Source organism: Vulpes lagopus, chromosome 24 (genome assembly GCF_018345385.1).
Source record: "Vulpes lagopus strain Blue_001 chromosome 24, ASM1834538v1, whole genome shotgun sequence".
NCBI classification, from domain to species: domain Eukaryota; kingdom Metazoa; phylum Chordata; class Mammalia; order Carnivora; family Canidae; genus Vulpes; species Vulpes lagopus.
In genome coordinates this window covers 2,463,989-2,479,080 of record NC_054847.1, presented here as the reverse complement: position 1 = coordinate 2,479,080, position 15,092 = coordinate 2,463,989, and the positions used below count along the sequence as shown (strand labels likewise).

General features: G+C 38.5%; 1 protein-coding gene and 1 pseudogene across 4 annotated transcripts in view; one reads left to right on the top strand and one right to left on the bottom strand.

The window, feature by feature from the left end:
• Positions 1-971: 971 nt before the first annotated feature.
• LOC121481919 lies at positions 972-2,301 on the top strand (annotated as a pseudogene).
• An 8,955-nt stretch (positions 2,302-11,256) lies between these two features.
• Positions 11,257-15,092, bottom strand: part of SAP130 (Sin3A associated protein 130) — an 83,352-nt gene continuing 79,516 nt past the window's right edge. For all 4 annotated transcript variants that reach the window (XM_041739878.1, XM_041739877.1, XM_041739879.1 and 1 more), the window contains 3 exons: positions 13,907-14,010; positions 12,679-12,792; positions 11,257-12,191 (listed from right to left, as the gene is read on the bottom strand). In XM_041739878.1, coding sequence (XP_041595812.1) covers positions 12,033-12,191; positions 12,679-12,792; positions 13,907-14,010 — 377 coding nt within the window. In that variant the 3' untranslated portion in view covers positions 11,257-12,032. The remainder of the gene's footprint in view (positions 12,192-12,678; positions 12,793-13,906; positions 14,011-15,092) is intronic.

Sequence of the window (15,092 nt, the reverse complement as noted above, 5' to 3'; positions counted from 1 at the left end):
TGGAACATTCTCCAGAATAGACCATATATTAGATCACAAAACAAGTTTCAATAAACTTAGGTAGATTCAAAAAATACACACTATCTTTTTCTCTTTTTAAATTTTCCTTTCAATTTTTAAAAAAGATTTTATATACTTATTCATGAGAGAGAGAGAGAGAGAGAGAGGGGTGGGGGCAGAGACACAGGCAGAGGATGAAGCAGGTTCCTTGCAGGGAGTCCAATGTGGGACTTGATCCAAGGACCCCGGATCATGCCCTGAGCTGAAGGCAGATGTTCAACCAACAAGTCACCCGGGCACACTCCCTCTTTATGAAATATTTATTTTTAGAGAGAGAGTGTGTGAGAGAGCATGAATGGGGTGAGGGGTAGAGGCAGAAGGAGAGGGAGAAAATCTCAAGCGGACGCTGAGCTAAGCTTGAGCCAGACATAGGGCTTGATCCCACGACCCTGAAGTTACGACCTGAGCTGAAACCAAGAGTTGGATGCTTACCTGAGTCACCCAGGTGTCTCCAAAGTATCTTTTTCAATCACAACAGAATGAAACTGGAAATAGGTAACAGAAAGAAAACTGCACAATTTACAAATATGGGAATTAAACACTCTTAACCACCCAAAAGAAGAAATAACAAGGGAAATTAGAAATTACCTTGAGATAAATGAAGATATAGCAGAACTTAAGGAATGCCGCAAAAGCAGTGCTCAGAGGGAAATTTATAGCTGTAAATGTATATGTTGGAAAAGGAATATCTCAAATCAGTAACATTTATTGTACATCTTAAGGAGCTAGAAAAAGAAAAGCAAACTAAACCCAAAGCTAGAAGAAGGAAATAACAGTAGAAAAGAGAGAAATAAAATAGAGGATAGAAAATCAATGAAATTAAAAGTTGGTTTTTTGAAAAGATCAACAAAATTGACAAACCTTTGTCTAGATTGAGTCAGAATAAAAGATCCAAATCAGTAAAATCAGAAATGAATGTAGGGACATTACTATCAATTTTACAGAAGTAAAAAGGTTGGTCTACCAAAACTAATTAATGCAAGAAGAAATGGCGGTGTGCAAGGGTTGCCATGGGAGTGGGTGGTATCGAGGCCTGTTGGAGGAGAAGGCACCTACACAACTATGGGCCTAGGTATAGACAGTCCTGTCCTTCTAAGGTGAAAACTTCAGTTGGACCCTTTGTGTGTAAAGATGGAAACAGTGTGGTCCTTTGAACAGACGCTAAAAATAGCTCTGATCATCTCAAAGAACCTAGTGCCTGTGTATGAGAACTTGGATGCTGGGGAACGGCATTTGGTGAATGAATCCTTCCAGCCAGTGCTCTCTTTGGACTCACCACCTTGCATTTGTAATCAGATTGGGTCACCTCCCATCATGAGGCTCCTGCCAACTTTGAACAGTTTTTCAAGGATCCTTATAGAAAGACACATTCCCCAAATAAATGTGGTATTTATATACAGTCCATTGGTATATACTGGATCTTCAGGAAACACTAGAATTACTAGTGAACAATATATTAAATGGCTCAAGGTTTAATATGGAGCAATTTTCTATGGCTTCACAGTAAAACTCCTAGAGTCACCTCCTGTTCCTGAACTAAGTGTTCCTTTAGAGTCAATGATAATGTACAAAATCCACAAATGTATGCAGGGCACATCCTGAAGGTTTTTTAAAAAAGAAACCTGAAGATACGTTCTGTTGTGGGGATATAACGATTGATCTTTTCCCTTTGGAGAGGCCTCTTTGACAGATGGTGTGGAAATATTCAGCTTTGCCAGGTATGACAGTGATTTTTTATAGCTCATGAGATGAAAAGCAAACAGTCTCCAGAAAACATCTTCCAGTGACCATTCAATTTCTGATAACTATTCTATCCCTAAAATGTCTAGTATTTCACTGTTTCAATCTTTTAAGACTTTAGCCAATGAGATTAAGCACATTAAGACTGCAACACTGCCAGGGGCTTATATATCTAATTATGAGGCTCCAAACACTTAGAAAAAGCCAACTACTGCCTTGTAAGCCTTTGCCCCATCAATTTACACAAGTTGCAGTGTGCTGGTGTCAACATATTGTAGAAAGATGTAAAGTGCTGGTGAGGTGGATTGATGGCGATCTACTGACATACCTGGATTCACTCTAAAACGTAGTCAAGAGGATAATGTGAATTTGCCAAAGCTTGTGGAAACCTTTAAGGAATGGAAAGAGGAGGTAATAAAATGCCTTGCAGTCCTCTAAAACTAAGGACCTTCAAATAGGAGTAATTAAAACCAAACACTTGCACATAAATAGAAACTCTGAATAGACTTATGCTATAGACTGGAGGTTTCTGACCCCTTAAAATTCATGTGTTAAAATACTAACCCCTAATGCGATGGTAATCGGAAGTGGGGCATTTGGGAGGTGATTAGATCATTAGGGTGAACCCCATGAACAGGATTAGTGTCCTTATAAAAAGAGATACCAGAGAGCTTGCTTCCTCTGTCTCTCTCTGTTCTCTCCATGTGGGGATACAGCAAGAAGACCATCATTGGCAAACAAGGAAGAGTGGTCTCACCAGACATCAGATTTGCGAACACCTTGATTGGACTTCTCAGCCTCCAGAACTGTGAGAAATAAATGTTTGGTTAGGCCACCCACTCTGTGGTATTCTGGTACACTAGCCTGAACTAAGATAACCTGTAAGTTGTGAGATTGAATTGGTGATGATAGATCTCACAACAAAGAAAATCCTAGAATGAGATGGCTTCACTGGTGAATACTACCGAATGTTGACGTAAGAATCAATACCACTTATTTGCAAACTCTTTCAACCAACTAAAGAAGAGGGAATACTTTGAAACTCACTCTATGGAGGCCAGCATTACCTGATACCAAAACTCTACAAAGGCAATACAAGGGAACAAACTACAAAAATTCTCTGAATATAGACACAAATACTCAAGAAAATGCTAGCAAATCAAATTCAGCAGCATACAAAAAAGACCATCCCATGACCAAGTGGGATTTGTTCCTAAAATGCAAGGATGGTGTGACATATTAAAAAATAATCAATGCAGTAAATCACATTAATGAAAGGAATAAAATCAACAATCCTCAACTGATACAGAAAAAGCATTTGATAAAATTTAATATATAAAAACACTCAATAAACAACAATAGTTGGGAAATTCCTCAACATGACAAAAGCCGTGTGTAAAAACCCAACAGCTAATATCATACTCACTGATGAGAATCTGAAAGCTTTCCTTTTAAGGTCAGGAATAAAACACGTCAGTGATGGCTCTCACCACTTCTATTCAAATAGTTCCAGAGGTTCAACCAGACCAATAAAGTAAGGAAAATAGGAAGGCATCCAAACTGGAAAGGAAGAAGTAACGTTATCTCTGTACATTGATGACATGACTTTACATGTAGAAAAACCTCATGATTCCACAAAAAACTGTTAGAGCTAATAAATGAATTCAGCAAACCAGCAACATAAAAAATCCACATGCAAAAATCACTTGTATATCTGTGCCCTTGCAATGAACAAACAAATCATATGGAAATTTAAAAAATTCCAGGGTGCTGGATGGCTCAGTCCATTGAGCATTTGACTGTTGATTTTGGCTCATGTCATGATCTCAGGGTCATGGGATTGAGCCCCATGTCGGGCTCCATGCTCAGTGGGGAGTCTCTTTGAGAGTCTCTCCCTCTCCTTCTGTCCCTTCTCCCACTCATGTGGGCATGTGTGCTCTCTCTTCAAATAAATAAATAAATCTTTAAAATCTCAAAAAACAATTCCATTTACAATAGCATCAAAAGAATAAAATATCTAGCAATGTAAAATGGTATAGTTGCTATGGAAAATAGTTTGGTAGTTCTCAGAAAGCTAAACACAGAATTACTATATGATTCAGAAATCCCACTCCTAAATATATAACTAAAATGAAGTCAGGCACTTGAACCTGTATGCCAATGTTCATTAAAACACTATTTATAATCCAAAAGGTGGAAACAATCCAAGTATCCATCAACAGGTAAACTAGATAAAATATGATATATACATATAACAGAATATTACTCAGGTATAAAAAGGAATGAAGTTTTGATGCATGCCACAGCCTGATTGAACCCTGAAAAGCTTATGCTAAGTGAAATAATCCAGACACAAAGGACAAATATTGTATGAATCCATTTACATGAGGTACATAAAGTAGGCAAATCCATAGAGACAGTTTAGAGACCACCAGGGGTTGGGGCAGGGGGAATGGTTACAAAGGGGTAATGAAAACATTTTGGAAACAGATGGTGGTGTTTACATAATGTTAGTGTAATTAGTGCCACTTAATTGTGTACTTAAAATGGTTAAAGTGGCAACTTTTATATTTATATATTGTTTACTGTAATTAAGAAATTAATAATGTAACATAAAAAACTACTGAAATGTATACTTTAAATGAGTCAACTATATGATATGTGAATTATATTTCAGTCAAGCTGTTTCAAAATAAATAAAAACCATATTTAAAAAATCAGTTGTATCTGAGTTTAACAAATGAAAAACCTTGAATACTATAGAACATTGTTGAAAGAAATTAAATTAGAACTAAATAAACGGAAAGATAGTCCATGTTCACATATCGGAAAATTTAATATTAAGGTGGTAAAATTGCCAAATATATAGATTCAACATAATACCTATCAGAACCCAGACAGACACTGCAGAAACTGACAGGCTGATTTTAACAATGACCTGGAAATTCAAAGGACCCAGGACAACCAGAACAATAGAATTTAGTTCAGGGGCACCTGGCTGGCTCAGTTCGTAAAGCATACAGCTGTTGATCTGGGGGTTTAAGTTTGAGCCCCACACTGTGTGTACAGATTACTTGAAAATAAAATATTCTAAAAAGTTGAGAGTTTAGAACTAATTCTTCACATATATAACTAACTTCGACAAATTGCCAAGACAATTCCATGGTGAAAGAAGTCTTTTCTACACGTGGTAGTAGGAAGACTGGCAAGCCATAGGCAAAAGAATGAAGTTAGTCCCTCTACTTCACATTAGAGGCAAAAATTAATTCCAAATGGATGAAACTCCTAAATGAGAGTACAGGGAACAGGGCTTATTTGGGGGGCAATGAAAATATTCTAAAATTGATTGTGGTGATGGATGCCCAACACTGTGAATATAGTAAAAGTCAATGGATTATATACTTCAAGTAGGTGAAGCATATGATACTCCAAATACCTTCAAGTAGGTATTTTATCTGAATTATGACTCAAAAAATTTTAAAGATTTTTAGTAATCTCTACATCCAATATGGAGGTCTGAACTCATGACTCCAAGATCATGAGTTGAATACTCTTCCAACTGGGCCAGCAAGGCGCCTCTGTCTCAAATGTTTTTGTTTTTCTTAAGATTTAATTTATTTATTCAGGAGACACACAGAGACAGAGGCAGAGACACCAGCAGAGGGGGAAGCAGGCTCACTGGGGAGCCTGATACAGGACTCGAATCCGTGACTCCAGGATCAGACCTTGAGCCAAAGGCAGCCCCTCAATCACTGAGCCACCCAGGTGTCTCTCAAATGTTTTAAAAAAATAAAAAGAAAGGTTATCACTACTGATCCTGTGGACATGAAAAAGGTAATAAAGGAATGCTACAAAAAAATTCCATGCCCACAAATTTATTAACTTAGACGAAACAGTAAAATTCCTTGAAGGAAATTGTCAAAACTCATACAAGGAGAAATACGTCTATTTTAAAAATTGAATCAATAACTGGTAATTTTCCAAAAAAGAAAGTACCAGATCCAGATGTTTTCACTGATGAATCTGACCAAACATTTAAGGAAGAAATTATACCTATTCTCTACATTCCCCTCCAGAAAACAGAAGCAGAGAGAACACTTCCTAGCTCATTTCTATGATACCAGCATCATCCTGACCCTGATAAAGACCAGTACAAAAAAGAAACCATAGACCACTATCTCTCATGAACAGAGATGCAACTAAACATCAGCAACTTGAAACTAATAATGTGTAAAAAGAACTATACACTATAACAAGTGGAATTTATTCCAGGTATGCTGGTTTGATTGGCTGGTTCAATAATTTAAAAATCAATTAATGTAATCTACTACATAAACATTTTTAAAAGAGAAAACTCATATGATCATATCAGTGATATAGAAAAACACATGACAAAATCCACCATCCATTCTATGATGGAAAACTTGTGGAAAACTAGCAATAGAGGAGAATTTCCTCAACTTAATAAAGAACTTCTACAAAGGCCCCTACAGCTAACATTACACTTAATGGTGAGATATTGGAGACTTTATCCCTAAGATTGGAAATAAGGCAAGGATACTCCCTCTGACCACTCTTACTCAACATCTTACTGAAAGTCCTATCCAGTGCAATAAGATAAGGAAAAAGAAGTAAAGCTTATACAGACTGGGAAAGAAGAGATAAAACTGTATTTGTTCAAAGATGGCATTGTTTATGTAGAAAGTCCCCCCAAATTGACAAAAGAACTTTTGTTAATAGTAGCAACATCACAGCATACAAGGTTAATAGTATATAAATGTTGACTGATTTCCTATATACTACCAGTGAACAATTCAAAATTGATATTAAAAACACAGTACCATTTCCAATAGCATACACACACAATGAAATACATATAAATCTAATCAAATATGTACAAGATGTATATGAAGAAAATTACAAAATTCTTTTGAAAAAAATAAAATTCCTAAATAAATGGAGGTGTCCATATTTATGGACTAGAACATTTAACATTATTAAGAAGTCAACTCCCAACTCAATCTATAGTTTCTTTTTTAAAGATTTTTTTTAAGATTTTATTTATTTATTCATGAGACACACACACACACACACACACACACACAGAGAGGGGGCAGAGACACAGGCAGAGGGAGAAGCAGGCTCCATGCAGGGAGCCCGACGTGGGACTCGATTCTTGGCCTCCAAGATCAGGCCCTGGGCTGAAGGCAGCACTAAACCGCTGAGCCACCCAGGTGCCCTCTTTTTTTTAAAAAGATTTTATTTATTTAATTGACAGAGAGAGAGAGAGGGAGAAGAAATGGGTAGGAAAAATCAGAAAGGGAGACAAAACATAAAGACTCCTAACTCTGGGAAACGAACTAGGGGTGGTGGAAGGGGAGGAGGGCAGGGGGTGGGGGTGAATGGGTGACGGGCACTGAGGGGGGCACTTGACGGGATGAGCACTGGGTGTTATTCTGTATGTTGGCAAATTGAACACCAATAAAAAATAAATTTATTATTAAAAGAGAGAGTGAGAAACAGACAGACAGACAGACAGACACGGGCAGTGGGAGAAGCAGGCTCCAAGCACGGAGTCTGATACAGGACTCAGTCCCGGGACTCCAGGATCACACCCCGAGCTGAAGGCAGATGCTCAACCGCTAAACCACCCAGGCGTCCCTGATCTGTAGTTTCTATGTAATCCTAATCCAAACTCCAGCAGCGTATTTCATAGCTATTAACAGATTCTAAAATTTATATGAAAAGACAAAAGACCCAGAATAGCTAACACAAAAGTGAAGAACAAAGTTAGAGAACTCATACTGCTCAACTTCAAGGCTTACTATAAAGCTAGTGATTGAAACGGAGTGGTAGTGGTGAAAGAATAAACAAGTACATCGACAGGACAGAGAACCCAGGATTGATGCCACACAAATACAGTCAACTGATCTTTGACAAATGAAGCAAGAGTAATTTAATGGAGACAGTCTTTCAACAAGTGATACTGGAATAATTGGAAGTACACACACACACACACACACGTACACAGACCTTACCACTGTCATAAAAAGTATCTCAAAATGGACCACAGACCTAAATGTAAAACACAAAAAACTATAAAACTTCTATAACAAAACATAAGAGAAAATCTAGGTGACCCTGGGTTTGGTGATGAGTCTTTAGATATAACTCAAAAGCACAATCCATACACAAATAAGAAATTGATGTTGTACTTCATTAAAGTGGAAACTTCCGCTCTTCAAAAGGCACTAGTGAGTAAATGGAAAGATGTGACGCAGACAGCAAGAGAGTATTTGCAAAATGCATATCTTTCTGAAAAAGGACTGGTATCCTAAGCATACAAAGAACTCTTAAAACTCAATCAGAAAACAACAATCTAATTAACATATGGGCAAAGATCTGAATAGATACCTCATCAAAAATGATATAAAGATGTTAAATGAGTATATGAAAAGTGCCTGGCATCATGTCATTAGGGAACTGCAAATAAAAGTGAGATACTACTATACACCTATTAGAATGGCTAAAATCCAGAACACGAACAACACTAAACATTGGAGAAGATGTGGAGCAACTGTCATTCATTGTTGGTGGGAATGTAAAATGGTACAGCCACTTGGGAAGACAGTTCCGAAGTTTCTTACAAAACTAAACATAATTTTACCTTATGACCCAGCAATCACATTCCTCGGTTTTTACCCAACTGATTTGAAAACAAACAAAACTTGCATGCAAATTAAGAGCAGCTCTACTCACAATGGTCAAACCCAGAAGCAAGCAAGACGTCCTTCAGTAAGGAAATGAATAAACCTGCACATTCCCATAGACTCCCACTCGGCAGTAAAAAGGAACAATTTATGATACATATGACGAATGGATGAGCGTCAAATTATGACACAAATAAGTACGTACTCTAATTCCATTTGTCTGAAGTTCACAAACAGAAAAACTAATCTGTGACAATGGACAGATCAGTGTTTACCTTGGTAGGGGTCAGGTGTGTGTGGACTACAAAGGAGCACTCTTTCTGGGGTTATGGTAATGTCACATCTACCTGTATTCGGATGTTAGCTAAGGGTGTATATATTTGTCAAAAAAACATAAAACTATTAAGATTTGGGGGGATCCCTGGGTGGCGCAGCGGTTTGGCGCCTGCCTTTGGCCCAGGGCACGATCCTGGAGACCCAGGACCGAATCCCACGTCGGGCTCCCGGTGCATGGAGCCTGCTTCTCCCTCTGCCTGTGTCTCTGCCTCGCTCTCTCTCTCTGTGACTATCATAAATAAATAAAAAAATTAAAAAAAAAACTGTTAAGATTTGGGTATTTTGCTCTGCATAATTATACCACAATAGAATTGGTTATTTGATAAAAGTCAAGATAGTGGCCATTTTGGGGGAGGTAGAGATTAGTGGTTAGGATGAAGCAGTTGTGGGCTTCTGAGATGATACACAAAGTTCTATTTTTTACCCTGGCTAGTAATTTCATAGCTGTTCTTTAAAAAATTTATGAAGCTATACATTTGTTTCATGTAGTTTTCTATATCTGTGCTGTATTTTACAATAAAAAAGTATAAAATATACATCCTTACAAAGGTGTCTGTTTTTTCACAGGTTGGGTTGAACTATATAACCTTTAAATAACTTTTAAACTCTAAAATTGTGTGATTCTATATAATTACTGTGATAAAATACCATAAGGCATTTCCTATTTAATGAGATTCTGAAATATCCAGGTTTTTTAAAAAAAGCATATGAAAGATTTTCTAGACAAAGCAGATGGGTTAAAACTCCCCCCCACCAAGATTTATGTTTCTTTGATTTTCTACTGTAGAGAACAGAAGCCAAATCCAAGTCTTATCTCAAATATATTTCCAATTCCTCTAATCTTTAAGTTTGTGAATGACAGTTTTCTGGACCAAGTGCTACTTGGTCTCTGGACCATCTCCTGCTTATAATTCCCTGGAAAGCACAACTAATATAATATCAGCAATTAAGATGTACGAACACATGTCCATGTAAAGAACAGAAACGTACAGAACACTTGTATCTGTAATAACCAAAACCTGCTAACAACCCAAATGTCTTTCTACAGGTGAACGGATAAACCTGTAGAACATCCATGCAGTGGAGAGCTTGGTACTCAATAACGAAAAGTAATGAGCTCTAAAACACAGATACATCTCAGGATAAATTTCCATTATGCTGAGTCACAGAAACCACAGTCTCTCCTTTAAAGAATACATTGCATGATTTCACTCATACAATTCCAAACAATGCAAACTAATCTAGTGATAGAAAGCAGAAAAATGTTTATCTGAAGATAGGGAAGCAGGTAGGGGCAAGGAGAAGAAATCAGAGGCGCAAGGAGAAACCACTGGGACTGATGGAGATGTTCACGACCCTGACCGTGGTGACGGTGAAATGGGCATGCATATGCATCGGGGCTTACCATACTATATACTTTGAGATGTTTCGTTTATTGTAGGTTAATCCTCAACAAAGCAGTTTTTAAACAACACAGTAAATGCAGACAAGACTCTCCCAACTTCTGTTTAAGGCAAGGAAATACTGAAAATGCTATTGTTTTAAGCTACATTGAAAAGCTTCCTTTGACCAGGGTTATCTAAATTTTGTTTAAATTGCGGTGACTTTTAGAGAATACAGGTCAATAATGTGGGATCCCAAGTACCTGAATCATAGCCAGCACACCACATGAGATGACTGGGGCCGTAGTGTGCACTGGCAAAACTGAGGCAAGAGAACATTCTTCTAACAGTCTAGCACACTAGACTGGTGTTTAGCAAAAACAACCAATAACACCTTTTAAGGTCGGCTCTATATCTCAGTGAAACATTCTAGTGAAGCAGCCGTGATTATTTCTAGGACCTCCTAGCCTAGGCCACACAGGGCAGAAGTCTGTTTCAGGTGAGTAAGAGCGCTGGTCCCTGAGACCTGGTCAGAACTGGCACATACTCGTCTTAAATCTACTCAGGTCAGAGCAAAGCGGAGAGCTCCAGGCAGAGTTGGCGCCACAAGGTCTAAGGAAGAACATTCAGCTAGAAGGAGAAGGATGCCTGCTTATACTCAAAGGAGGCAAGCCTAGACTATACCATTTAGGTAGCTCGGAGGAAGCAAGAGTAACCTGGTGAAGAGAATCCACCCTCTGTGGCAGCTCCACCCCAACTCCTGCAGCCTTAATTGTCCTATAGCCTGACCAATTTATAGCTGCAATGGGACAAAACAGTTTTATACTTAAGATAACCAAGAGCCAACAGACTTAACCATTGTGACAGCTTCAAAATACCAGGATAAATGGAACCCATTTATGTGGAATAACAAACCTTTAGCAGAGTGGACTCTCAACAATGTGTAAGAAATTACAGTAGGATGTACACTCACATGGTGATCAGCACAGCACTGATTTGCTTTATAAAAAAGATGCAAACTGCTCATGTACAAAAACCTCTTTGAGTCCTTTATTAACATTTGGAGATGTGCGGTACATACAATTAACAGCATCACACAGCTACAGAAGTACAAATAACCAAGAACGTACTTCAGAACAAGGATCTCAGAGCAACTTCAGATGTTGCCTGCTCTGAACCTCCACAAAAACCCAACTCTGACACACGTGGGACAGACGATATAACAATTTCACTTTGAAATGGTTCTTTAAAAAAAATGACAAGAATTAATAGTTCAAACCCTCTAGAGTGTGAGATGTGGCAAGTCTCTCGATGCCATGGCACTGCTGTAAAAGGCCAGCTCAGGCATTTGAAGGTCAGACAGAGTAAGAACCGGCTGGGATGAGGGGAAGAGGTTTGATGTTCAGTGTAGAGAGATAACAGATGGTCCAAGTGGATACTTTCAGTCCGGGCTCAGTATGGGTCCTGCAGGAATCCATCAGATAAATACAGTTTATAAACCAGAAGGCTGAAAACCACCAGGCATTCATTTGTGTCACTGATTCTAACTGGCAGACACTGATGCATCAGGAGTCATTTATGACACAGCGAGTTTAAGAGGGATACGCCTGAAAGAGAGAATGGAGTTCACCGCGCCAGAACAGCTCTGATCCGTTTGTGCCACTGGGTCCCTCTGCTTTCTTGTGTGAATTAAGGAACACTTCCTTTATTTCAATGTTCCATTTTGAGAATAACCAAAACCCTCCCCCCACCCCTACCATCATTCTTCATAAATTCTGTTTCCAAAGTCTTGATTCTTCTGGGTCTAGACTTTTTCCTTTCGCTTCAATTTCGACACCTTCTTGACAGTCCCGTTCTTGTTTAGAAGCTTCAGGACACGGTCTTTATGATCTAAAACCTTAAGCATGGAGTCTCTAGCCTCACTGATCTGGTCCATCACAAGTTTACACCGCTGCATATTTCCCTGCAACATAAAACATCATAACCAATCAGTAATCAGGAGACCACCAGGCTTTCAAAAAACTTTTCACCTATAGAACGACACCATTTTGAGGCTTCCACATGGAAAAAATGTTTTAGTCTTTCTTAGTAATGCAAGCTAACATAGTTTGTTTTTTCTTTTAAATGACGTATTTATTTTAGAGAGCAAGTGTGCATGAGCTGGGAGGGGGGGTGAGTGCGTGGGAGGAACAGAGGGAGAGGGAGAGAATTTTAAGCAGATTCCCTGCCCAATGCATGGGAGCCCAATGCAGGGCTCGATCCCATGACCTGAGATTGTGACCTGAGCCAAAACCAAGAATTAGATGTTCAACCGACTGAGCCACCCAGGCATCCCAAATAGTAGGTTTTTACTCAAGATGTTAGTGAAAGGGAGGGAAATGGGAGAAGTAAGACTGTACAGTGACAATCCCATAAACTGGATGATCAGAGGGAAAACGGCTAAGTCAAACCTGTATCAGTTCATTTATTCGGTGTAGATCATCATCAGTTGCTGCTTTTTTCTTTGGGATAATCCCTTCTTGTAGGTTGGTGAGTCTTTCATAAACATCATGTTCTAGATTTGTCTGCAACACATAAGAGGAAGGGTATGATGGCCTCAGAGATACTCTTCCTTGCTAACCTCAGGCAAATGCACCCATGTTGAATCACTCCTGTAAACTGGTATGAGGGCTGTTTGGGTGACAGAATCCCTTCTCCTGAGGACTAGGGCACTAAAGTACAGCAAGGGAAATTATCAACAACGATTAATAGAACAATCTGTCATAATATAGGGTCCATCTTCAAGGACAACTTTTAAATACTTCCCTGAATTTATAACTACTCTAAAAAATAAGTCTAAAGGTTTCATAGAAACATGCTTTTTCCAAGGTACAATAAGTAGCCATGGCACTACTTTTTTTTTTTTTTTTTTAGATACTCATAACAATATTCTTCAGATCACTGCTACTCCAAAGATGGAAAAACTTCATGAGGTTGTTGTTTTGATTGCTCCTCCTTCACCTCCATGGTGAGGGAAGGATTCCTGCCCTAGGATTATGGAAACAGAAACACCCCCCAACACTGGACACATGAGATCAATAGCAGCGTACTAGTCAATATAGTCACAGCCCAGGGGAGGAGGACACCACACAGCACGCAAGGCCATGCAGGGGCTGCACTCAGGAACAGAGTGAACAAGCAGGGGCTATAGGAGGCAGGTTTTGTAGTATTGGGAGGGAGAGGTGTCCCCTGGTTACCATGGGAATGTGACAGTTTATCTGAACAATATTGTAAACTGGCAGGGACCTAAAGCCCAATAATCAAGAAGCAGTGGGAGTTGAGCCTGGTCCCTGTGATAAGGAGTATGGTGGGGAGCAAGGGCTTACAGTTAGGCCATTTGAGTCTCTCTGTTTTAGATTCACAGCAATACAAAATACTGAACCTTAACTGTAGGTCTTATAGCACAGTTGTTCAATGTACTTTGGTTCTGGGTACCAGACTAAGATATGTTTGGACTGTATCTATGGGATAGATATAATAATTATGATATTATATCATAAATTATACATATAAATTCTGCATGACCCACGTTAATTGGTCATGCTTCAGAATTACTCAAAAGGGAACACTCTAGAACTGAGATGTCTCCAGCATCTGTTCCCCTCTTCAGCAGGACATAACTGCTAGAACTCTACTTACCAGCTGTAGTAACTGAGCGGCACAGAGGTGAACTTTCCAGCCTTGAGCTCGACAGGATACCCCTTTCTGGTTAGCTATTTCCTGCAGCATAGCTTTCTTCTCTTCTGGAATCATAAAAAAAATAAAAAGTGTATTTCAATTTGTATAAAGCTAAAATAATCTGGATTCAAGCTACTGATGTTGCTACAGTTTTATCAATTATTTCTTTACTTAAATATCTTTAAATAATTCCTTTGCATTTAAGTCATTAGGAATAGAGGTAGTTTCTCCTTTTTGTTCATCCCTGAAGAATGCTGTAGAGACATACTCTGCTAATCTAGTGAGTTCAAAAGAGAACAAATTAATACTTTAATCTTTTAAAGGAAGGAAATGGTCTCTGGTGGCTTAGAGCCTTGCTCATGTGTGATGCATGCAAACGTGGAGAATTGGGCATGAAGTTTTAGAAGCTTTTTGGTGTTATCTAGAGCTTGGAGAAATGAATCAAGTTTGAATAACATTTCACATCTGGATAGGAAAGTAACCAGAACTGTAGTCAAACAAATATGAAATGTATCATCTGGACTGGGGAGATGGAAACTAGGTTTGAGGGGTACTTGTCAAAGCGAGTTGAACTGTGTATGTGAAGCTTTAATTACTGTTTAACAACAACTTAAAATGCATTTATGCATTAATTAAAAAATTTTGATAATTAAATGTACCAAATGTGCCACTGTGGTGGGGGTGTTGATAGTGGGGGGAAGCTGTGCATGTATGGGGACTGGGGGTAAATGGGAGATCCCTATACCTTATATTCAATTTTGTTGTGAACCTCAAACTGATCTAAGAAGTTCATCAATTAAAAATACAGAGCCCTATCTAGTAGGTGAGTATTAGCGTGCATATGATATAAAGACTTTTTTAACTTCTGAGGTAACTGGCGATTCACATGCAGTTAGTTGTAGGAAAGATCCTAAGTACTCTTTACCTGGTTTCCCCCAATGGCAGCATCTTGTAAAACTACAGTACAAACCATAATCACGATGATGATGAAGCCTGATTACTCAGATTTCACCAGTTGTGGCTGTACCTGTGTACCTCATTTTAAGCATCTGAAATAACTCTTTAGTTTGAAATAATTTATTTTTAAAGATTTTTATTTTATTATTATTATTTTTTTAGATTTTATTTATTTACTCATGAGGGGACA